Genomic DNA, 24,835 nt, shown 5'->3' on the forward strand with positions numbered 1-24,835 from the left:
GCCATATGAACAGATGACACTATCTAAAGAATAATACCCCAACCCAGAAAGCACCAAAGCACGTCCTGACTCCTTCCGTGGAATTAGCCATATATTTTGTATGTTCAGCATTTCCGTTGGACTGGGGTATTTTGTGGCTTCAGAATGTGTTTTGGCTTTAGGCTCCCATGAAGTCCTAGCATAAGGAGAGGGGGTTGCACGTGCCTCTCAAACAACCTGCACTTAATAACAATTAAAACCCACCGCGTGGGCACCCGGGGCCGCCTCTGTGCGCGCCCAGTTCCCGCCGCCAGCGCCCTGCTTGAGTTAGGTGTTTCGAAGAAAGGTCAGAAATCTGAAAAATGTGGGATGTTACACCAGTAGCGTTATCGAGAAAGATAATTCCCTTTAGCCGGTATTCTTCCTCTAGGCAAATCAACATACAAACAGCAGCGGCAAGCTGTTACTGAAAGGATTAAGCCTCCTCCAGCAGCAAAACCAGAGGCTCGAGGGGAGGTTGGTTCACCCGGGGGGTGCCCCCGCCGAGCCCCGTTAGGCGCAGGGAGGCCCAGGAACGAAAGCTGGGCGAGCTCCCCGGCACAGGCTGCCGCACCCGGCCGCGCTGGAAGAGCCCGTACCTGAAAGCCGGCTCCCTCCCGCCGCGTCCGGCCCCGGCTCCGCAGGCCCTCGCCGCCCCGTCACGCCGCCCAGCGGACCAGCCCCGGATCGCGGGCCTCAGCGCCGCCGCGGCCCCCACCCGCCGCCCGCCATTTGCTCCTGCCAGGCGGCCCGCCATTTGCCCGCCTCCCCCCCGCCCGCGGCAGAGACGGGCTCCCGGCCGCACCGCGCCCCTCGCCCGTGCTGGGGAGAGGCGCGGGGCCTTGCGCGGCTGCCGGCCACCCGGCTGAGGGGGACGGCAGCCCCACTGAGGGTGAGGGCAGCCCGTGGTGAGGGAGGGCAGCCCCGCGGAGGGAGAGGGCAGCCCCGCAGAGGGTGAGGGCAGCCCGCTGAGGGATGGCAGCCCCGCTGAGGGGGAGGGCAGCCCGTGGTGAGGGAGGGCAGCCCCGCGGAGGGAGAGGGCAGCCCCGCTGACGGGGATGGCAGCCCCGCAGAGGGTGAGGGCAGCCCGTGCTTGGGGATGGCAGCCCCGCGGAGGGAGCGGGCAGCCCCGCGGCGGGTGAGGGCAGCCCGTGTTGAGGGATGGCAGCCCCGCGGAGGGTGAGGGCAGCCCGTGTTGAGGGAGGGCGGCCCCGCGGAGGGTGAGGGCAGCCCGTGTTGAGGGAGGGCAGCCCCGCGGAGGGTGAGGGCGGCCCCGCGGAGGATGAGGGCAGCCCGTGTTGAGGGCGGCGGCCCCGCGGAGGGTGAGGGCGGCCCCGCGGAGGGAGCGGGCAGCCCGCGCTGAGGCGCCGCCGCCCCCTTTCCCGCCAAACCTTGGACAGCTCCGGCGGCGGCGCGGCAGCCGGCCCGGCCGGCAGGCACAGCCCCCCGCACCCCACTGACACCCCTCGGGTCCTCCTGTCCCCCACGCTTGAAACCTGCACCCCAGGAGCTACAGGCTGCACCTCCCTCCTGGCTGAATTCAGGGCTTTTAGCGGTACCAGTTATTCCCCCCAAAGGCCGCCAGCCCTCACGTAAAGGAACAGGAAAGACAAGCCCCAGCAGAGGCAGCTGCAGCTGTCAAGGCTCCAGGTAGCAGAAAAACCCGGCAGGCAGCAGGTACCAGGGGGCTGTGGGAGCATCTCTCACGCCTGCACAACACCACGACGAGGACACGAATCTTAGGCACACTCAAAGTCGAGTCCCGCCATGGCTGAAGCTGCACTAGGTCTGAACTGGTGAATCAGGAAAGGGCTCCAGCTTCTGCTGTATCTGCCTGAGCTGGCAGTTGTTTGACAAGCTACAGATTATTTGTATTTTTGTTATAAATGGGTTGTTTTCATTTTAAAATTACTTGCTAGCAGAAAACACTACAGCTGAACAACAACAACACCAAAATCTAACCACACATAACATTTTCATGATAATCCCTGTAGAAAAGATACTTCAACCTTTAACAATAAGCAATCAAGTTAAACATCTATTAAAAATGTTTTCTCACAGGAAATAATAGTTACAGAATTTGTGTAAAAGAGTACCATATGCTACACTGTTAGCTAATTTAAAGTTGCACTAGTCAGGTGAAGCAAAGCAGAAGTACACAATCCTCCTTCAGTGACCATTTCACACAGAAAAAACATCCAATTTCATTCATCCTTGTAAGCCTGCAGATGAAACATGCTTTGGCTCGGGAAGACTGCCTTTCAAAAAAAAGCAGCTAGTCCTTTCTTACACTGCCTCAATGACATGGCATCTCTCAAACTGTTGAGCAGCTCCTTTTCCTCTCTCTGCTTTTTCTTCAGAAACAGCTTGTGGCCCCTCAGGAATATTACATAAATCTACAAGTCTGCCTCTAACCTCATTTTCAATATTTGATGCCCAATTTTATTTTGTATCCAAACACATCTTACGGGTTTTTGTTCATTCCAGCTTTTCCACTTCCTACTGCCTAGACCCCACTGCTTTAGCTGATTAGTTTTGTTTGGCATAAGTTCAAGCATGCAACTTGCATGCTGCCCCATTGCAAGCTACAGGCCAGTACACGTATAACACAGGGCTCTGGGACCAAAAGTATGTATGTATTTAGAGGCAAGATCTCCTCCAATGGTGCGTAGGTAATACAGAGAGGTCTGTGTCTATACAGACATTTGGGGCAGAAAGAGGATGACAATGCGGCTGTTCCAGAGAGCAGCCCCCAGTCAACCTTCCCTCCTCCAGTATCAGCTGTGCAGTAATGAGGCATAAGGGACTCCACTGGTGGGAGCAACTTGGGCTTCAGACATTTGGGAAGGAAACTGTAAGGACAGGGTTGCAAAGGGAAAGGGTCTCCACTGGAGGCATTACTTGATGACAGCCTTCCACCCTGTCCTTCAGGGTAAGGAGGGGATTGCTCATGGTCCCTGCATGCTCCCACCCAGGCTGTGGCTGGGGCAGCACTGGGTCTAACAGCAGAGCATTGTTACTCTCCTACCAAATTAATGAATTGTTATTGAAAAGGGGAGAAAGAAATAGCCCAACTGTGCTTCCCAAACCACAGCCCTGCTACCGATTACCACATGAAATGCTCAATTTGCATTGGATTTAAATTATCTAAAAGTTAGTTTCATTGGTTAGACACACAGCCAGACTGTTCCTTTAATTCCACAGATATAGACCTTGTGCCTATACACTCAAAAACATAAAAAAATTGAGTTATACAGCTAAGCAAGCAGGCTTGTCCCCTCCATGTTATCAAAAGATTGGCTTGTTATCAGAAGCTAGGCATAAATACAATAACCAACTTTTACTTTCATGCTTAACACTGGGCCATGTTCTTCCACCTGCATAGAATCTCATCACATATTACTTGCACCTCAGAAAACACAAAACATAATAAAAAAGAATGTAAGTTACACTAATCAAATTGTTTGAAATTTTAATTGAGCTCCATGTTTGTTTTGCAACATTTTCTGAAAGGCTACGACGAAACGCAAGATTCATTTTGAATGAGACTAAATTAAAGCACAAATCCCAGGAAACAACCCTGCATTTGGTGAAGATTGAAGAGAAAAGCCTGATTTTAACCAATATCTACATGACTAACAGGCGTATTAGGGAACGTCCTTGCAAAACTTCCTCCCTTCAATTAAGGCTTTGAAAAGAAAATTTTTCAGAAATGTGGAGCACCTCTAATCTCAGGACAATAACTAAGAATTAGAAGTTCTTAGCATCCTTGAACATAGAGCTAGACAATTATTTTCTAAATGAATCTAACTTTACAGTAAAGAGTAATCTTACTAAAAATGATATTGATTCTTACCACTGGGAGCTGGCACTGTAACTGCCAGTCACTCAGCTGCTCCTAATTTATTGGATGAAACAAATAATGCAACTTTTCATGGTTGGTATTGTTTTATTGTCCAATATTGATTAAACTATTTACATTCCTACTTTTCAATCCACAGTTTAGCACTCATACCTATGGCTTTTACTTTTATGTTTAGCATATCTTTGTGTCAAGTGTCAGAATTCCATTTCAAAAAACCAGGAACCTGATACCATATAGACAAGTCTCCTATATATTTATGTTTAAACATATTCATTTTTAAAAAGGATGATTTATAAAATAAAGACTTTTCTGGTAGCTTTCTTTCAGCTCATGTTTACCATAGATTCTACTGAGCTTTTCCTATTTCAATATGTCCCTTTTAGAGTGTCAAGCTGACTCAATGTGGAATCGGTTTCTTCCTTCAGCTCCCTGCCACTAAATTTAATGCAAAAAAAAAAATAATCAGCAGCTGACAATATTAAGCAAAAATATAAAGCGCTATAACATAACCTACATTGCCTTTTACTCAGCTAGGTTCTTGGATAGTCTAGGAACTTTGTGGAAATTTAACCAGTCTGTGTTGAACAGGCACAGAATTTTTGTGCTCAGAGACCTCCAGCAACAATGTTTTTTTCCCCAGCCTCAAAGTTAGGGACCACTGTCAGGAACCAGCAGTCAGTCTGATCCAAAAATTCACAGGTATCCAATTGCCAATTAAAACAGAACCCACCAGATTTTACTGATTCTTCTGCCACAGACACCCTGCAAATCTATAACAAGACTTTGCTTCAATGGCAAGAGGAAAAGTTACTCTTTTTCTTTTGTTATGCAAGGATGCTGTAACAATGACACAAGCTATTCATTATTAAAATCCTCACAAAGCTGTCCATGTCTGTGGCAGTTTCTGTTTCATGGTATTACATGAATGGAAAAGTTATTCTCCACATGAGAAAAGTTTAGTAGTACATGAAGAAAGCTAATTTTGGTCCACTTCCTAAGGACAGCATATTGGAAAAGTGACCACCAACAGTTCAAAAAACAATGTAAAAGTTAACAAAAATAATTTGGTATTTCATTCCTAAACCCACAGCGTGGTTATCTGTCCTAGTCATGCACCTTGTAATTCTGTGTGTCCACTAACTGTTGAGTTTTTAGTCTTCAGCTTGTTCGTGATCTTCCTTATCTGCATCCTCTACTTGATTATGTTCCTTTTCTTCTGCTTCTCTTTGATCAACACCTTCATATTCTACTTGTTCAAGATCTGTTCCATCTATAAGTTCTGCCTGTACTTCTTCCATCTGTATTTGATTTACATGCTCAACTTGTAACTGCTCCACATGAACTTCAGCACCTTGTTCAGTTTCAATGTGTTCAACTTCCAAGTAACTAATTTGCACTTGTTCTTGCAGTTCATCCATCTGTGTGCCTTTCACTTGATTGTCCTGTATGAGATCCTGGTGCATCTGTTCCACAGTGACCTGTGCCGGATCCACTTGTACCTGAATTACTGGTAGGACGTGGACTTGCTCCACTTGTTCTATTATAGTCATTGACGTTACTGGTTCAGCTTCCACTGGAAGAACCTCTTCTGTCACTATTCGTTCTGCAATATTGTGCATTTCTTTGAGATGCCTTCTCAGCTCACTGCCTTGCATAAACCACAAATCACATAAGGTACAGTGGTTGGGTTTGTCACCAGTATGTATTACCAAGTGATCTTTGAATTGATCCCAGCTGTTAAACACGCTGTTACAAACCTGAAACAAAAGACAGAGTGTGTTGAACAGTGCCAAGAGAAATATTAAAAAGTATAGTGCCTATTTCAGATCATGGCTTCACATAGTGTAGCTTCTTGCTACTTGCATTAAAAAAAACCCATATACGTTAGAGGTAAAAGCTTAAAAAGCTGAGAAGTCAGCTTCAGATCAACAGAAAACCTGGTATTTAGAAACAGCGTGCTACTTTGAATTGTGCATACACAGGATACCTACAAAATTTGTCAGTGAAGCATTCGAAAGCTTTCTTATTTTAACCTTATGTGAAATTCACATACAGCATCATGCCACAGTAATTGTCTGGTGCTAGTTTTGAGTGGAAAGCTATTTATGTAATAATACTGTAAAATGAAAGTGCAACACAAACTGTCCTTTTACTGAAGATCTACTAGCTAACTCTTCCTTATCAGCTTTCATTTGCTCATGGCATCATGAGGTTTAACTGGCTAGACTGAACTACCCTATTTTGCCACTTCAAAAAAACACTTGAGTGATTTCAGCAGATAAAACTCTCTTAAAACTCCATCCCTTTTATTGCCTTCCAGCTAAAAGTACTGCCTCAACTGCAGACACATTGTTTTCACAAAGTACATGAGCACACTTCCTTCCCTTCAGCTGGTGCTGAGTTAAGTAGCCTGAAAACAACACAGAGGCTGCAGAAATGAATGAGGTGCCAGGGTAGAAGAAAGAGAACAGGGTAGAGTCAGACTTAGAGCAGAGAAAGAGGCTCAGGACTCTTTGCCCATGCAAGTGTTCTTGGCTGCTGGCAAACAGTTTTGAAACTGAATTCTCCATCTTGTCCATCAGCCACAGCACAGAAGGATGATGAAATATCTGACAGGGATTAACTCAAGAACAGGTCTGTGTAGTGGAGCTAAATACTGCAGTTTTTCTGTTGAAGTCTGTTAAAACAGGTTTGTGATGCTAGTGCCATGCCTTTTTTTCTTTCCCAGGCTCACTTCAGAAAAGTTGCACATACACTTTCATAAATATTAACCTTACAGATAAGCACTCAAAATTACTTAGTTGCACATAAAGATAATGACTATCAGTCATACCCAAGCACGTTAAGTACTGTTCTTGCACATGGAGCTTAATTCAGTACTCAAGGCATACACTGAAGATCACCAAAAGTGCTCATGAAAGAAGCACAATTTTGTCTTCTCCTCTTTGTCCAGTGAGACAAGATTTATTTACTGAACACTACTCAAATTTAGTTCTAAAGAGAGAAAAATTCAAGAAAACTTTATCCAAGAATTGCTGTAGTTTTTGCAGGTTGAAGAAACACTAATCCACATTCACAAGATCTGTGAGAGGATGTGGTATCAATTTAGCAAAAGAAAGCAACGACACAAAGTGATTAGACCAAAGGGTCACAAAGACAAAACAGTATGTTCAAATGAAGCTGTTAAGTACAACTTTGTATTATACAGTAATTCTCACATTCAGAACAAACTTATCTTTAAAATGAAGGTACACTCCCAGGAATTAACTTCAGAATAGTGTAACAACTAAATAGTGCAACGCCTCAGTGAAACTTCTGACTAAATGATTTGATTAGCAACATAAAATTAACTCATCTACTGCAGTATTCAACACATTCTGCAAATAACATTACTCTCCTTTGGAACAAATAAAGCCAATATCCAGCCATTCTCTTCACTGCACAGTCCGATTTAACCTCAAGCCACAACCATTCTGTGAACTGAATAATGTGAGATCCTTAAGGGAGAACATGTGAGAGAGCATGTGAGAAACTGAGAGAGTGTGCACAAGAGAACATGAGACCACACACAATATAGAGCATGAGAGCAGCATGTTTTATTCAAGACCATCACAGCAGTGGGGCAGCAAAAGAGCAAAAAAAAAATTGCTACAGCCAGCCTCACCTCTTGTATTTTCTAGCTTTTCAGAATCGGCTTTTAAAAGCTAAGTAACATCTGAACAGCTTTTCAAATGTCAGTCACATATAGTGACCAAGTACCCTAGGTATCCATCTACAGCATTTATATTTGATTAAAAGATGTTACAGATTGTCATTGTAAGTTGGAATGACTTTCAATTATGTTTGGTATCAAACAGAATAATAACAACAATAAGGGGAATAAAATTGTACTTTCTATTTTGGACTCTTAAGTGAAGCATGCTCACAAGTAGGAAAGGCCTAGGTCAGTGCATCAAGAACCTTGAACATGAAGTAGAAAGATCAGTAAAATGCAGATGAACACTTACCTACCCATAAGAATCCCTCTGAGTATAAGTATTATGAGGCTTCATATCAGTAATTCCTTATTTTAAATAGAACTACTTAGATATAAGAACTTGTCTGCATGTTGCGGTTGAATGTGATCCTTGTACTTATTTCACTAGAAATAGCTCTTGGAGACATAAGCCCACTCTCGTTGCCTTTCCTGCTCAGTACTCCCACACTCCCTCGGCAGAGGAAGGAGGTATCCCGCCTCAGACTCTGCTACTTCCATTACCCACCTGGCATTCATACAGCTTCTTTCTTCCCTTTTTAGCTCCAGCTCCAGACTGACAAGCCGTCAGGTGACATTTAAGTGTGCTATTCCTGGCAAAACGTTCATGGCAGTTTGGACATTCAAATGGTTTTTCACCTGTTAAGACAGACACAGGGATTTGTAAGTGTATAAAACCAGCCAGTTTTCTGTCAGCTCTCTCTTCTTCCCCTCTCACCCTTTTGCGCAGGCTGATAAATATGCTGTAAAGGATGTGGCCACCTGGATTGTTCTACAGAAGAAAAGGAAGACATTCTGTGCAGATCTAATAAAAGGGCAAAAACTTAATGTGGACTCATAACTGTCATTAAGAAAAAAACCCATTACCAGTGCTATTTATGGTACGTTTAGGATTTTATGGAAATTTGATTACTACGCTGACAAAAGATCTTGAAGAAATAGCAGCTATTTCTCTCTTTTTATCTGATAATATTTACAATGAAAGAATCAACATTAGTAAATACCCAAAGTGACAATCATTAAAGAAGGAACTATTTAAATAATACAAAGGTTTACTTTCAAGAACAATAACAGCTTATGCTTCAGAGCTGAAAACTGAGCTCCAAAAAAAGAAGCTGGTATGGAATGACCACAAAATAACAATGCATCAGTATTAAAACAAACACACACCACCATCACCCCTCCCCACTCCAAAATACTGTGATGAGAAAGTACTGAGGGACATAAATGGGCACAAGTAAGATAAAAAATGCCTTCAGTTTGGCCACTTTATTTCAAACCTGGTACTAAATACAGAAGCCAGCTAAGGACAACAGCAGGGAAGGCTGAAAACAGGTTGTTTTCTCTTTTTCATCCAAAGTATATTGTTATTACTGTCTTTAAGTAGTAACAAAGAACAACTGATGTCTCTGTTTACTACTTTCATCATGCATAAACACGATGAAATTCAAAGAAATTAAGTACAAAAAATTAGGAACAGTGTGTTTCTTCTGAAAATCTGGTAATTAATCTATGGAGGTACTGACACCAATATCACTACTGAAACAAATGGCTTAATGAACTCCAAAAAAGGCTGAGACATTTCAGTGAATAGCATAGGAATCCATCCTAGCTAGTTTAAAAGCCTGCATGTTCAGAAATGCAGTAGTTACTGACTATTGAGATGGAAAGCCAATAAATCTGTATTTTCAGAAATACAAAATTCTCAGAAGTTCCTAATCAGCTTTTCAAAAGAAATCTACAAGTAGCCTATAATTCTCACTTACACACCTAAAGGCTACAGAAAAATGTTAAATGGTAGGCATATTCCCCCTCAGTGGTTACAAAATACTATGCTTTTTGAGACTGTGTGCAGGTAATGCAGAGGATGCTGAACTGTCATCAGTCTTGCAGGTCAACGGTCACAGACTTGGCCCAAGCAACCGATGGATACTACAGAGCAAAACTCACACCACTTACCATCACTTATCCTGTGATCTGGTCCCATCTAAATCACTACTTAAAGGCACCAGTCAAGGATGGATTTATTCTATTCTTACTCAAATTCTTCACTAATCTTCAACATATTCTGCCAGAAATGTCCAGAAGTGACAATACAAAGATAATGGTGGCAATATCCAAAGGCCAAAAGACATTGTATGACTTTTTGCACAGTGCAAATCAATGCCATGACTTGGGCTGCACCAGTCAGTGTTACATATCTGCTATTAGTTAGAATTAATTAACCACATTTGATTAGGAACATAGAGTTTTAAGAAATATTTTAGTGGAATTTGTGTTTGCATAGCAACCAACAGCTACTATGGAATCCTCTGTACAGCCCCGTACCAAGGGTCAGAATCACCTAGTAGGAACGTTTAGAACTTAGGGAACAGTTTCATGATTGAATGCAGGATTGGATACAGTGATAACGTGTAGCCTAGGAGAATGTATTGAGATGTCAAAATGTAGAATTAATGGGAACTGGGGAGAGTCGAATGAAGCAACTTGTAGTTACCTGCCAAGAAACAGTGAATGTAGGTAAAAGGTAATTCTGGCAGGGGGTATGGCGACCACCGACTCATGTACCACCCACCTGAATAATACCCCAGACCCATTTCTAGACCTTTCTAAACTTTACTGCGCAGAATCGGATATGGGAGGGGAGTATGTTAATGATTTTTGGGAAATACTATGTTTATGCATGAATCAGACAAAAACCCCCTCCCTCCTTCTAGGTTCTGGAGATGATTTTCTTAATAGTTTTGAGAGTTACATGACATGCAAGACATTTTTGAGGTATTTCTTCAGACACTCAGAAGCTGCTTAAGGCACTGTATGCATAAGTAAGAGAGAAACTCTATGGATTTCCTTCCATTCTTTTATTGAGACGAAGATAATAATCATTAGTAACATCAAATTACTACATCGAAAAGAATTACCAACACCAATCAGGGCTCTACTTCTGCCCCACTTGCTGTTTTCATGTATTTGCTAGTGTGATTAAGCAGCAACAGGATCAAATACTTTGCAGGACATTTTCTCCCAGGCCTTTTGATTTCGTTTTAGCATTCAATCAATGCTATACAGAATTCAGAACTTAGAAAGACTTTGACTGAATGGGAATTTTTCCACTGACCTTAGGAGACCACAGTTAAATGTAGTATCTGTTTTGATTTTAAGCTTAAAGCTTTTCAAAATGGTAAACCAGAATTAGGTGCCATGCATTATACTTCTTGTAACAATATATATTTAGAAAGTACTCTGTACCTCCTCTGTGATGTCCCAAGTTCATTTGTGCCCAAAATCCTTCATTGCAACTGCAATCAACATATTGTGGTATTGGGGTTACTCTGTTAACCTGCCACAAAATTGTCTCTGAAAAGACTTTCGTAAAGTAGCTTGTATTTAGACTGCTCATAATGCAGAAACATTCCCTGCTTCGTGGGGGACAAGGATTTGCCAGAGTGTTTCTAAACAGAAGTTTTACGGGGCTCTTTGGAAGAGACTGGACACAGTGTCATATATCAATACTCTGTGAAGTCCCATACCCATATGTGGATAACTGGCTAGCTGAAAAGGATCACATAGACATAGTCCAGCTGGCTGGACAAAAATGCACATCGCTCTCAGCTTTTCTGAAGTAAAGCAAAAATACACTATCCTTGGCTGTTCTTGTTACGCAATAACAGGAAGATCGCGGTGGGAAAAGAATGTTACAGGTGGGAACAGATAACTACAGAAGAGAAACTAGGGGCGGGCTCGGTATTTAGGCAACTAACCAATAATCAGCTTAACTTTTGTAATACGTACGAGCTAATTATAACAAGGCATAAAAGGTGACTGTAAGGCACAATAAACGAAGTCTGCTGATCACTCATATTGAGTGACTGTGTCTTCCCTCCGTTGCGACACCCATATGCAAAGAAATTCTAATTAAAAGGCTTTAACAACAATAAAAAGCTGCAGAAGAAACAGGGATGCTACCTTTCATTAAATTCTTACTGATAAGTCATGACTGATGTATTAAACAAAAACGTCTAGAAGATCAGGACCGCATACATTTCGCATTCAGTTATCTGTATAATGCTCAGTATCTGTTCAGACAGTAGGCTTTTCAGTGAGGTGAAGCACTAGCATCTTAACCTTCCACATTATAAAGAAGGAGCACAAGTAATTTTGTACTCAAAAGATGCCATACCAGATTTCAGAGGCAGATTTCACAGTAAAAAGAAGTACATACTACAGTGACTAGAAATGTTTTGCTGTGTTAATTAACAAAGAAAAATCAAATCATAAAGCAAGAGCGAAACTTTCCAAACAAGATGGATCCATAGGCATTTGCTCAGAAGTTCTGTTAGATACAGAAACCCTCTAAACTGAGAAGCTCACGGTTTAGACTGTATTTCAACAGAAACACTTACTAGTAAAATTATAAAAATAGAAGTAGCTCCTCAGCTTGGTACTTTTGAAGAAGGAAACATGCTTTAATAAAGATTTTGAAAAAATCTTTAAGATTTAATAGACTTGAGAGAGAAGCCTCATCAGTGCTTTCTGGGTTTAGGCACCTATTTTTAAGGCCCTCAATCCCTCAAAAGTTTACATCAATGGGAAACAGAACAAAACAAACAAAAAGGCAAACCATCATTTTAGTTGTAACTAGAAGCCAAGTGCTCAGGACTCGTGTTCTCTTCAGCACATTCTCTATTTCCCCAAAGCATGCAAAAACCTAAAATGCTAGAGCTAAGGTCATAACAACAGGACTATAGCAGTACTTTTACCTGTGTGCTTCCGGAGGTGCTCTTTAAAATGTCCAAAGTGGTCGAATTGCTTATTACAGTACTGGCATGTATGTATTTTTTTCCCAGGTCTTTGCTTCTTGCCGGCACCACCTTCATCAAGGTGGTAACAGGTGAGGTGCTGTTTCAAAGCACTCTCTCGTAGGTACCTTTTATTGCATATGTCACACTTGTAACTCTCAGTAGAGTGTGTTTTCATGTGTTCCTTAAAATGGTAAAACAATTTAAACGAACGGTTACATTTCTCACAGTGGAAGAAATTGTTCACGTGTGACAGCTGAAGTTCCACAATTTCAATACCTTCTACCTGTTTGCACGAGGGATCAGTTGCACTATCACCTTCTTCTTGGATCTGGCATTTTCTCTCTCCCTGACGATACTTGCTGGTGATATCTGCCAAAAGAGCCAAAGCAGATTCATCTGATGTATCTGTTGTCTGTATGTACTTTATGGATTGCTCTGCAGAAGCTACTTCTTCAAGTGTTTCAATGCTGTCATCTTCTACTTCAATTGTTCCTTCAGCAATCTCAACCTCAATTTCAACAGGCTCTGATTCTGCAGATGGCAGTGTTTCTGTGATAACATTAGAGGTTTCAGCTATTTTCCTTTTTTTCGGTTTATTTTTACCTTCTTCTTGATTTGATTCTAAGGGTGCTGAATTTTCTTTGTTCCTGTAAAACATTCACATAAAAATGGTTAAGATCCATAAGCACTGACATAACAGATCCTGCCTAATACTGTCTTCTGAATCAACACTTTCTAGCTGTTTCTCAAAGACACTGAATGATTAATGTCAGAAGCTAATTTGCCCTTAACCTACACTCCTTAGAGCTGTAAAACATCATGGTTAAAGCTGCAGAGCCTTTGATATAAGGCTACAAAAGTGTTTTAAATAGCTTTGTTTGAATGACACAAAGCACCTATCAAGAAGAAAGGCCAGTTAGCTTAATAACATAAGTTTAGCTAAGAAACTCATGAAATTCTGTACTTTGAAAGAAAACTTCCCTGAATGAAGGAGTTCTCTGGCCTGCCTACTCAGAAATAATATTTAAGTCCTTCCTAAGGTATTCACCTCCGTGGTGAAAATTTACTAAATTGATGACTGCTTATGAAAAGTATTTGTCTTTAATTAGATATCGCTTAACTTGGACAGGGAGCTCAGGCAGCTCAAGGACAACTTTAATGAGTGGGTGGTGTTTGTCTTGAGCCCCCTGAACAAGCAAGATACGAGCAGGACCATCCAGACAACAAATACTGTGTACAGCTGTGTCATGGTGATAACTTCACCATGCTTGTGTGTCTGGTCAACGTTCCTGGTGTGCGTGAACCTTACGAATCATGAAATAGTGCACGCCTGCACTTAGCCTAAACATAAAAGTTTACACACACTGGGTGCGTAAACTATTTTGGTTTTTCACTGAGTATAAAGGCAGGCAAGCTCCAGGACTGGGCCAGAAGGTAATAAAATAAACTGCATTTATTCTTACATTTCATTTGGAATTCATTTTTGCTTGGTATCCAGTCAATCAGCAAAACAACCTCTTAAGCTCTGGAGCGTGTGCAATTGCCTGCAGCACTTACAGCTTGTTAGAAAACACTGCAGCTGTGACTTCACACGATAATTATTATAATATCTTGTACTTCAGGAAAGCACACAGTTAACAGCTGAGGTAAAAATAAAAGCCATTGGGATGTGGAAAGTGTTCTAGTTTAATGTTCTGGGCTTAAACACAACCCCCAGCTCTGTTCCTGTTCTCCCTGCACCATACACCCACAACCCCCTTCCTCTAAGATGTCAGGGATGATATGACATCTCAAACACAGAGCTCAGTGGGCCAATGCTTTCAAGTCACATCCTCAAGATTATCCACAGCACTTATGTGCTGGGGGTTTTATTACTGTTTATCAGTTTTCAAAATGAGTGGTTGTCTTCCCCTCAAATCATACTGGCAGGAGTAAGCTGTGCTTTCACCTGCCTTTGCAGTCTGATGAATCCTTTTATATAATCTACTCCCCATCACTTTCACATTTTCTAGTAATAGCAGAGATAAGGTTTTGCCCAGTATCTGTAAGTCATATGTGGCTAATGATCTAATGCAGCACATAGCTCATTAAATTGCATCTTACTCTATTCAAACAGAGACAGACAGCAGAGGTAAACTTCCAGTTTCATCTAGCCTGGATCTCTGATGTCTAGAAGATGACAGTTACTTTGGACATTACTGCAAGGAGCTCCAGGATTGCGTACCAGAAGAATGATCTGCTCAGCAAAGAGAAGACCATCATGCCTGACCACGCTGCATGAAACTTTGATTGGGGAAGCACACGGACACCACAACTGCACTTGAAGGAGTAACAGCTAGTTGTTTTCTTTCTAGTCTACATTATGCAATGTGCAACTCTTTGTTGCACTATACAAATAGTTCTATAATTATCTCTACCTCTGCTGAATTTTCTGAAGCCTTCCCCTTTCAAAGCTCTGACTGAGGCACTGTATTGCAGCTCTCCCCATCTTATTGTGGGGAACACAGACAGCAACAGTGATACTCAAGTTTGTCTTTCTAACGAAAAAAAACCCTGAAACAAACCAACCCAACCCCCACAAAAAACTTTTCAAAATCTACAAACAATGGAAATAACTCTAAGAATATACTGGCTTGCACGTGCATTCATTAGGCAAAACAGTTCTGTCCTTGTAACACAAGAATTACAGCATTCACTAGTGATGCGTAACCAACAGACTGAGTAACATTATTCAACAGTGGAAAATAATTGCAGGCTGGACATTTCAGCTTGATGGATGGATCTGAATCCTGGTTCACTGGCTCTATCAGTGCACACTGACTCAAAGCGATACTGTTTAGAACACACTTCTTCATTTTCAAGTGTTATTTTTAAACTCCTCAAGCAGACAGCTAAGGTCTGCTTTTTCTCCTGAATAAAAAAACCATAAAGAATGTTTATTTCAGTGGTACCATACTTAAAAAAAAAAAAAAAAAAAGAGGTGTTTGTGAGGAGAGCAGGACTACAAATGCACAATTCCTTATCTTTCCTATTAAAAAAAATTACTACTTATTCAGTTCTCCTGCAAATCCACAGAGTAAGCACAGAATAAGTTAATTTAGAAATAAATACTGATGTCAAAAAACCAGTTTCTAGTGCATCATGCCATAGAGGGTTTTTCTAAAAAATAAAAATAAAATTTAGCTGGCTACTAGAGGAATCTGGGGCCAATGTCACTCTCCTTGGCTAATGTGTCTATGGGGAGACAATAAGGAAGCAACAGTCTTTCATTAGCTTAGCATAACATGCACAGACCTTTCAGCAGGTCTAGAAGAGAAAGCAAAGATAACTGTAATGCTGGGAGCATTTATGGCCCCTCCTTCTGCTTCATGCCAGCAGAACAGTGTAGCATGCAGAAAGAATGAGAACATGACAGCACTTTGTGAAAGTGAGAGGGAAGGAAGGGGAAAAAAACCAGCATGATGGGACTGGCACCTGCTTTTCTCAGGTTGGACTTCGGTGATGGAGTACAGTTCCTGGCAGCGGCTAAAACGTGCCACAGCAACATCTGATTAAATACTGATCCTGTATAAAACTGATTATAACAGTTACATTCATTCAAAAGTTGAGACGTTAATTTTACAGCAAGAAGCTCTAAGATCACTGATTATTCTCCCAGAAATAGAAGAAAGATGCATGAAACCAAAACACTAGCATAAGCTTGTTAATGTGGTCTAGTGACACCTGAGGTACATCATCATCTAGTTACCTGAGGCACGTCACACCCAGATGTCAATCAGGTGTGGGCCGTCAGATAGTACAGAGACCTGATATTAGTAATCACAAAGTCACAGCCCTACAATACCTGCAACACTGACCAGCCATGTCACTTTTCATTGAGTTCCAGCCCAAAGAATGTGACATTCATTTTTCAGCCTGTATAATTCTGACCCGTATCTTATAATAGGAGAGTATATAGTCCCACACAAGTTTAGCAGATTCCAGGATAAGGAACAGCACTGCAAAATACAGGCAGCCAGCTCTCATAAAAGGATTCTTGTGACTTTACATTTCAGTGGTCGGAAGAAAAAGAGGTTTATATGCTTACCTGGTTTCAAGTGCTTTGATCGCTTCTAACATTTGTAGATACTCAGCTGCTTTCCAAACATCATTTGCTTCTTCCTCACCTTGGACCATTAGTTTTGCTGTATAGGTGAACTCAATTAGGTGACGAAATGCCATGTTACTTACACCTGTATAGAGGCAAGAAAAACAACAGTTTCTTTTCAAAATTCCTCAGTCGCATCTATCTGATGAATCTTGCACGCTTGCCTGCTCACCATTTGGCTCACAGTATTGTACCTGCCAGTTTCATGAAGATAACACCCTTAAAAGCTCATGCTGGAAAATAAAGTCTACTATAGAAACATGTGAATCTGGAGCAACTACAGAGTTATGCCACGACAAAGATAAAAGGAAGGATAAAAAGGGACAAAATGTTGTTTGAATAATAAAATATACAGATTTAAACACAAAAATACAATATCTCTCTCAAGAGACCTCTGAGCAGCAAGTTACTGGAGGCTGCTCCAGGAATTTGCTGCCTGCCTATCAGGCAAGTATTGCTCCATGTCTATCCTGCTCTTGCATCCCAAACAAGGCATCCGCCATTGGCCATCACAGGTAGCCTTTTCCATCTGACTGGAATGGCTGTTTCAAGGGAAAAGATTGTATGTCATACTGCTAGTCCTAAAAACATACAAGGTCCGCCTACCTCTGTTAGTCATGTATTGGGGGGAAGGCAAAAAAAAAAACAACCAACCCCAAAAAACACAACCCACCCACAGAACCTCAAACTTTCCCTTCCAAAAGATTTAATTCAGGACTGTTCTTAATTTTTCTTCAGGGGATGCTTTTTTCCACTGGTGGTAGCTGCCTTAGAACAACTCAAGAGCTAAGATCTGGAAAGCTAATTGATACGACCAAGCATGTAAGTAAGCCCATACAAAGGATACTACATTCATTTCTAGCTTGGGCACCCAACTCTGAAGGTTTTTATTTGCACAAATTAATTACCTTCAATCTCCACCAAGGGCTCCTGCGTGAAATCCTGGAAGAATTTGTAGAAGAATTGGCTACAGGCAGCAAGAACAGCCTTATGAGCTTTGAAATGGTGACCTACAAGGAGAGACAAAAGTTTTGATTTAGGATAATACCTTCTTCACTCACAGCGCAGAATAAGTGCAGATGCAGAAAAGAGACCACTCAGTCTACAAATTTATTCCAGCAGCACCTAGTCCCTTAGTATGCCTCCTTGTAACATGGGATACTACTGCAGCTAGCCTGTCCCATCTCAGGCAGACCCTTGCTGGCATCACTGACCTTGCTGAAACTCTGCAACTCAATCAGCTGGAGGACCCACTCACTCTAGCGTTTCTCTTCTCACATATTTAAGTTATGCGAGTCCTACACAAACTTTGTTGCTATTTTTTTTTCTTGGGCTCTGGTCTCAGGTTTTACCCAGGTCTTCCTTGTTTTTTGTCACTTTTTACAGACTGTAGGAGACCAATGGGAAAAACAGTCAACTTGACACCATGGAAAGCTCAGAAAGGTGCAAACACCAGCAGGAGATGAAATTCCTTAAGGGAACAGGGTGTGGAGATCCCCTTAGCCTGTCCCAGGAAGGTCTCAAAAACTCGAGTAATGTCTCCAACACTTTCAAGATCAAGCAAAAGGTTACTTTGTATGAACTAAAGACTGTTAAGAGGGAACAGCCTGCCGAAGGGTAAATAATGGCCCAAGAAGCAGCGAACAGAGTCAGCAGATTTCTGCAGTAACTGGAGGAAAGGTAATATGGCTCAATTCAAGACCAAAAAGACTTGCCGACCCACACCCGTCAGGAGCATGCATGCTATGTTACATGGCAAGTGAGGCTGATTCTCATAAGAGATGGTCCAAAGAGGAAGGCAAGTGCCAAATAAAAGAAGGGACTTCAGGATGAGTGCTCCTACACAAAACACCCCCCATCGGCAGCCCCAGTGCTGGATCCAGGACTGGTGATCTCTCTCTCTCCCCGCCCCCATCCCCGTCTATGGAATAAAAGTCTGTTTGCCTATGGACCTCTGCTACTGTGTATACCCTACTCCAACCAAAAGAATCAGTGAATCAGAGTCACTCCTCCCTCCTTCTTGGTGAGATGTGACACAGACTGATGTATTTTATGACTATTTCTGCCAGCATAAACACCACTGCAGAACAGAAGCGGTTCTGCTCTGTTCTTTGTGTTTTCCAGACTACGTATCCCCCAACAAGGCAACAGCGTTCTCCCAGGCACAGGCATGGACAGTCATAAGGCCCCATGGGACTAAGGTAAGAGAATTGACATAGATTAGATCTACACAACAGCTTTGAGCTCAACACATGGATTTGGAAATGCCAGAGCAGGAACAAACATGAAGGATAAGTTTTGTGCAAGCGCTGTCAGTGAAACTATGGCAGCTTCTGAAGAGTAATTTTTCTCTTTATTGACTTTTTTCCAATTTGTGTTCTGTGGAATCCTTTTCCTTCAAGCAAGTCTTTACTACCCTTTTAAAGATCTGGTGGTACTCCCTTAGCTAAGTCTGTCCTAGTGGACACGGCCTGTTGTACTTGAACTCATCTGTTCTAAGACATGTTTGGGATAAGAAGCAACCTAGGTAATCCATCAGACACCACCTTTTCTAAGGAAATAACAAGCCCTTGTATCTCTGTCATCCTTTTAAACTAATACTTATGTCCTTAGAACACATAAGAGAAGTGAGTGCTTCTACCCTATTTTAACTATATCACAGAAGGCTGGCATTGGAAGGGACCTTGGGAGATCATCTAGTCCAAGCCCCTGCTAAAGCAGGTTCATCTACAGCACACTGCACAGGATGCATCCAGGCGGGTTTTGAGTATCTCCATGATCTCTCTGGGCAGCCTGTTCCAGTGCTCTGCCACCCCCAAAGTAAAGTTCCTCCTCAGATTCAGGTGGAACTTCCTGGGTTGCAGTTTGTGCCCATTGCCCCTTGTCCTGTCACTGGGCTCTACTGAAAGGAGCCTGGTCGCATTCTCCTGACACTCGCCCTTAAGATACCTGTATGCATTGATCAGATCCCCTCTCATTCCTTCTGCAGGCTACACAGGCCCAGCTCTCCCAGCCTTTCCTCGTCACAGAGATGCTCCAGTCCCCTCATCATCTTCATATTAAAATAGTAGGCAGATACCAGAGAAGCAAGAAGTAAATTTTATTTCAAGGTGTGTGGGAGGTTGTGGTGGTGGGTTTTTTTTGTTTTGTTTTTGTTGTTGTTGTTTTTGTTAAACACAAGTTTGTACAAGTTCTCTGCATGCAAAACATTCAGCTCAAGTTAGGGAAAAATATGTTAACAATGTTTTGGAAATCCTTAACATGTTAAATGCCACACAGCAGTTTCAAAGTGGGCTTCTGTCTGAAAATATTTAGCCCCTCATTTGGAAAAGCAGAAGCAAAATTATTAATCACTGGATTAATTTATTAATAAAATTATCACTTCTGGAGACTCTCTTCGTCCCCAAGATTTAAAATGAAACTCTGCAAGAAACCCACACACTGGGACAGAACCAAGTACTTATTAGCAGCCCTGTTTGACAGCTGACCTGTGACAAACCAAACAGCTTCCCAGCCCAGCCTTCACAATTCTCTATATACCAACTGGTTCTCAGGTGTGTACGTACCATCGACAATCAGAGTGATATCTGTAAACTGATCCTGCTCACGTTGCTCATTTAGTCTATCCAGAATAACTTTATAGTGTTCAGGGAATTCCTGGATACATTCCATCGTTTCTTCAGCTTCCATGGCAAAAGGCCTCGTCTGCAAAAGATGTGGTATGACAGTAAGAATACCGCACCGCTCAGTAAATAGTATGCATAGTCAGGCTGGTATACAAACATGAAGTAACTGGCACTTTTCAGGGACTACGAAACCAATAGAAACACTAAACTGTCTTGGTAACGGGTTTACCTGATTTTAGCTGACAGGTAGGAAATGGTAGGGTTAATGAAAATACAGTCAATGTGGGTAAGTGTATTGCTTTATTCTACAGATTCAGCAGGGACCCACCTTCCTTAGAGAAAATACAGCAGGGATGTAACCTCTCCACAGCAATTCAACACCACAGCGGCATAATATCAGAGTATTTGTAGTTACTTCTTGGAATTCCACCAATCCACTTGGTGGGAGAACAGTTCTTAAAAATGGTCATATTTCAAATGAGATTTTGTGCCTAGTGAACACAAGATGTTTACTTCTTTACAAGATTTTTACTTACAAGATGTAAGGATGTAACAAAGCAGCCCTTTTCAGTCTCTGAGTACATAGGAGTTGCCAGGGGTTTAATGTGCTATCACATCCAAAACTAAAGAGCATCTTATTCACCCAGCCTACTTCTCCCCTGCCAGGTGAAAGATTCTTTGTGAACCTTTTGAAAGAGGCACATACGCTTGTGATCTGATGGCCCTTCCCCCCTTACTTATACAATAAACATAGCTGGGGGTGGGTGTTGCAAAGGGTCTCAGACCTGAAGAGGTTTAGCAGAATTCTGTCTGTGGAGGAAACGCAGATGTTAAGTCTGCTGTTTATGCAAAAGAACCTCAGGAGAGAGCCCCAGTGCCTCAATGAAAGCATTTCACAAATGAAGTCCAGGCAACATGACTTTAGATCTGTGCAGTAGCACTCATCTTCAACTCCCATGGCTCAGACCGAGAACGGCGCAGAAAAAGCAAAGATAGCTCAAAGTCACATTAGCACAGAAACATTGCTTGCTTACACAGCCTAATCCACTTTGAAGAACATGGGGTTTCTGACAGGCTTGCATGAATCTTAAAGGAATTTGAGACATACCCTTCACTATACTGTTATACCTAGTACGGAGAAAAGGAAGGAAGTTAGGAGAGCAGGCAGTATCAAACCAAACATTGACTATAAAGACAGGAATTTCTGGTGTGGCAAAAAAGCAGTTTTCGTCAGGGTGCTGGAAGAAATTAGAGAGCAGGTGCTCCCTGACTTCTGGTGCAGATTCTTTTTGTGTGTGATTGGAATTGGAAAGTCCTGAGTGCAAAATTGTTCCTCGCATGTACTAACCACATCTAAGTCGATGCCACCACGCCTGCTAACTCCCCTGTGCTGCTGTGTAAGTTCTACCTCACTTACAACAAACACACACAGGTATTTTCCAAGGGAAAAAGAAAACAAAAAAAAGCAAACCACAAACAACCCAAGTGTGGCACCACCTGCTGACTGATGCCCAGCCAGTCCCCAAGCAGTGATCAGCCCCTCCTGGCAAACTCCCCTCAGTTTCTACGCTGAGCATGACGTTCTATGGTATGGAATATCCCTTTGGTTAGTTCAGGTCAGCTGTCCTGGCCCCGCTCCCTCCTGGCTTCTTGTGCACCTGTTCACTAGCAAAGCATGGGAAATGGGAAAGTCTGTGACTTACAGAGTAAGCACTACTTAACACACTGATGTTTTAGTTGTTGCTATCAACACTATTTTCATATTAAATCCAAAACACAGCACTGTACCAGCTACTAAGAAGAAAAGTAACTATCCCAGCTGAAACCAGGATAATAGGGTTTGACAGAAATAGAGTGGAGAACTACCCAGTTATGATAAAAGCAAAGTTATTTTCTTGTGACTAACAGACATCAGGTAAAGGAAACTATGAATTCCTACTTTCACCACAAAACACACTCTTTCTTTCATCTCAGAAAAACTGGCATATAGAGAAATCATTTTGCCAAGAGCATAAAAAAAAGAAGAAGAGCAGAAGCAACCACTTATGGAAGTCTAGCTCTACCTGCTTGTTCTGGTTTTGGCTGGGACAGACTTAATTTTCTTCACAATAGCTAGTATGAGGCTGTGTTTTGGATCTGTGCTCAAAACAGGTTTGATAACACAGAGATGTCTTCATCTGAGCAGCACTTACACAGAGACAAGGCCTTTTCTGCCTCTCACCCCACCTGTGAGTAGGCTGGGGGGTGCTCAAGAAGTTGGAAGGGGACGCAGCTGACTCAGACTGACAAAAGGGATACTCCATACCATTGTATGCCACGCTCAGCATATAAGGCTGGGGGAAGAAGGAAGGGGCGGACATTCAGAGTGATGATGTCTGCCTTCCCTAATAACTGTTATGAGTGATGGAGCCCAGCTTTCCTGGAGATGTCTGAACACTCACTTGCCCATGGGAAGTGGTGAATGAGTTCCTTGTTCTGTTTTGCTTGCGTGCATGGCTTTTGCTTTACCTGTTGAACCGTCTTTATCTCAACCCATGAGTTTTCTCACATTTACCCTTCCAATTCGCTCTCCCATCTCACTGAAGGGGAGTCAGCGAGCAGCTGCGTGGTGCTTAGTTGCCGGCTGGGATTAAAACATGACACTGCTGTTACAGCTTTGCCAAGATGCTGAAATACCTATCAGGGTCTTAAAAGGAACAGAGAAGATCAGCCTGTGAGGGCAAGAGGGAAGGTGAGGTAGAAGGCAGCAGATGCCTTCAACAACAAAATTTTGACTTGTAACTCTCAGGATTTCCACTTACCCAAATGCAATTTACTTCCAAATGTTTGTAGGGGTATCTTAACAAAACCCTTATCACAATAATAGAGTAACCTGCCCCCGATGAAATCCAAGAAATTTTAAAAAGCCTTTCTCAGAACACTCTAAAAATATGAATGACAAAACATACAGCTTATGATGACTACTTTGTCATGAATTAACACAACTAAAGTGTGAACTTAGTGTGTATGTAAAAGCAGTTGCAGCATTGAGCATTCTCATTTTAAAAATTCACATTGCAGAAAAAAGCCCAATAGAACCATATGTATTCAGTAAGAGCATGACTACTTTGGAGGAAGAACTGAGAGGTACAGTCGAGAAAACCAAGAAGCCGTGCAAGACAGAAGCGAGATCCAAGTTGCCACTTACGAGTAGGCACATGGCCATGTGATGGGAACTGCACTACTTCAGCTGTTTAGACAACTGATGGAAACCGGACTCCTTCAAGGTGTTTACCTTGATTTTCTTGGAAGACCCAGCCAACTACTGACTTAACCTTACCAACTTGTAACAGGATGCATCTCACGTGATGCGCTGCGATCTGTACATCTGTTTTTATCAGTCTACCTCAGTGAAGCCCTATTATCGTTATCCTCCTGGGCTGCCACAGGGACTCCCTGCATTTGAGGTGCTAGACACGTGCTTTCTTTGCCTACGTGGCCGATACACGAACGCAAGCAGTCAGAGCAGTGTCACGGCAATTCGGATGGCCCAGAGAGGCAGAATAAGCGCTGGCCAAACGGCCGCCATCTCGCTGCAGCCGTACAGGGGCAGGGGGATCCGAGGGCTGCCTGGCGGGGCACCGCAGCGGTCGCCTCCAGGGCCTCCGCGTGCGCTTCGCCGCGCGCTTTTCCCCAAGCGGGAACAACCGCAGGGCGAGGACGCCCAGCCTGCCCCGGGTCCCCGGCGTCGCTGGGGGGGCGGCCCCGCCGGGCAGGAGGAGTGAGAGCCCCGGTGCCCTGGGCGGCCGCCCCGCCCGCCCCGCGGCTCTGGCGCGCTCCCGCAGGCCCCACCCTCGCCCAGCCCCGGCTATCGCGCCCCGCGGCGAGCCACGGGCCCCCCGCACCCCAGTTGCGGCCCCATTAGCGGGCGCTGATGGCAGTCAGCAGAGCCCCCACCAATCGTAACGCGGCGGCAGAGCCCGCCCCACGCCGAGGAGCCAATGAGCGGCCGCCGAGTCCCAGGAGCGGGAGAAGGCGGAAGGCCTAGCCAGCGCCGAGTGCCCGCCGGGCACGGGCGCTCCGAGAGCGCTGCGAGCGGCCGCCGGCGGGCGAGAACGTCCCATCAGGGCGCCCCCCCCGAGGAGCGGGACCGGCCAGTGCCGGCCCGAGCCGCCCGCTCGGCAGCACCGCCGCCTCGTTGGTCCTTATTACGTCATCAAAGCGCGCATTAAATCGATCCTTTTCAATTCCCGGCCGGGTCGCGGCCCGGCGGCGCGGCGCCCCGCGGCGTGGGTAGGTGGTTCCGCCAAGTACTCACCGCGAGAAGCCGCTCACCCCGCCGCGCCCGCTCCGCCGTTACCGCTTCCTGCTCACCAGCACGGTGGAAAGCAGGGTGAGCGCCGGCCAATCGCGACTCGCATTCCCGTCCTGCCCCGCGCGAGGGAAGTGACGTCAGGGTCACCTTTCACACGGGGGGCGGGGCAGGGCGGCGCCGTGCGTTCTGGGAGCTGTGGTCGCTGCGGCAGCGCCCGCGCGCCCGTGGGCCGGTGCTGCCGCTACGAGCCACGGCTGCGGCGGGGGCTGCCCAGCTCCCCGCCCAGGGCCTGCACCGTCCCGGCGCCGCCGGGCAGCCGGTAGTGCCCG

General features: G+C 43.8%; 1 protein-coding gene across 2 annotated transcripts; it reads right to left on the reverse strand.

Annotated features, from left to right (window-relative positions):
- Positions 1–3,473: 3,473 nt before the first annotated feature.
- ZNF131 (zinc finger protein 131) lies at positions 3,474–24,605 on the reverse strand. Of its 2 annotated transcripts, XM_040580015.1 has the most exons (8): positions 24,510–24,605; positions 20,153–20,291; positions 17,495–17,596; positions 16,527–16,671; positions 12,723–13,086; positions 12,398–12,620; positions 8,146–8,276; positions 3,474–5,640 (listed from the first exon to the last, which is right to left on the reverse strand). In XM_040580015.1, the coding sequence occupies exons 2-8, from the start codon at positions 20,274–20,276 to the stop codon at positions 5,035–5,037; spliced, it is 1,695 nt and encodes a 564-aa protein (XP_040435949.1). In that variant the 5' UTR covers positions 20,277–20,291; positions 24,510–24,605; the 3' UTR covers positions 3,474–5,034. The 2 variants fall into 2 exon arrangements, with proteins under 2 accessions (XP_040435949.1, XP_040435948.1); XM_040580014.1 differs by having other exon boundaries at positions 12,398–13,086.
- Between the last annotated feature and the right edge of the window lie 230 nt (positions 24,606–24,835).

The sequence above is a fragment of the Falco naumanni genome, chromosome Z (assembly GCF_017639655.2).
Source record: "Falco naumanni isolate bFalNau1 chromosome Z, bFalNau1.pat, whole genome shotgun sequence".
NCBI classification, from domain to species: Eukaryota; Metazoa; Chordata; class Aves; order Falconiformes; family Falconidae; genus Falco; species Falco naumanni.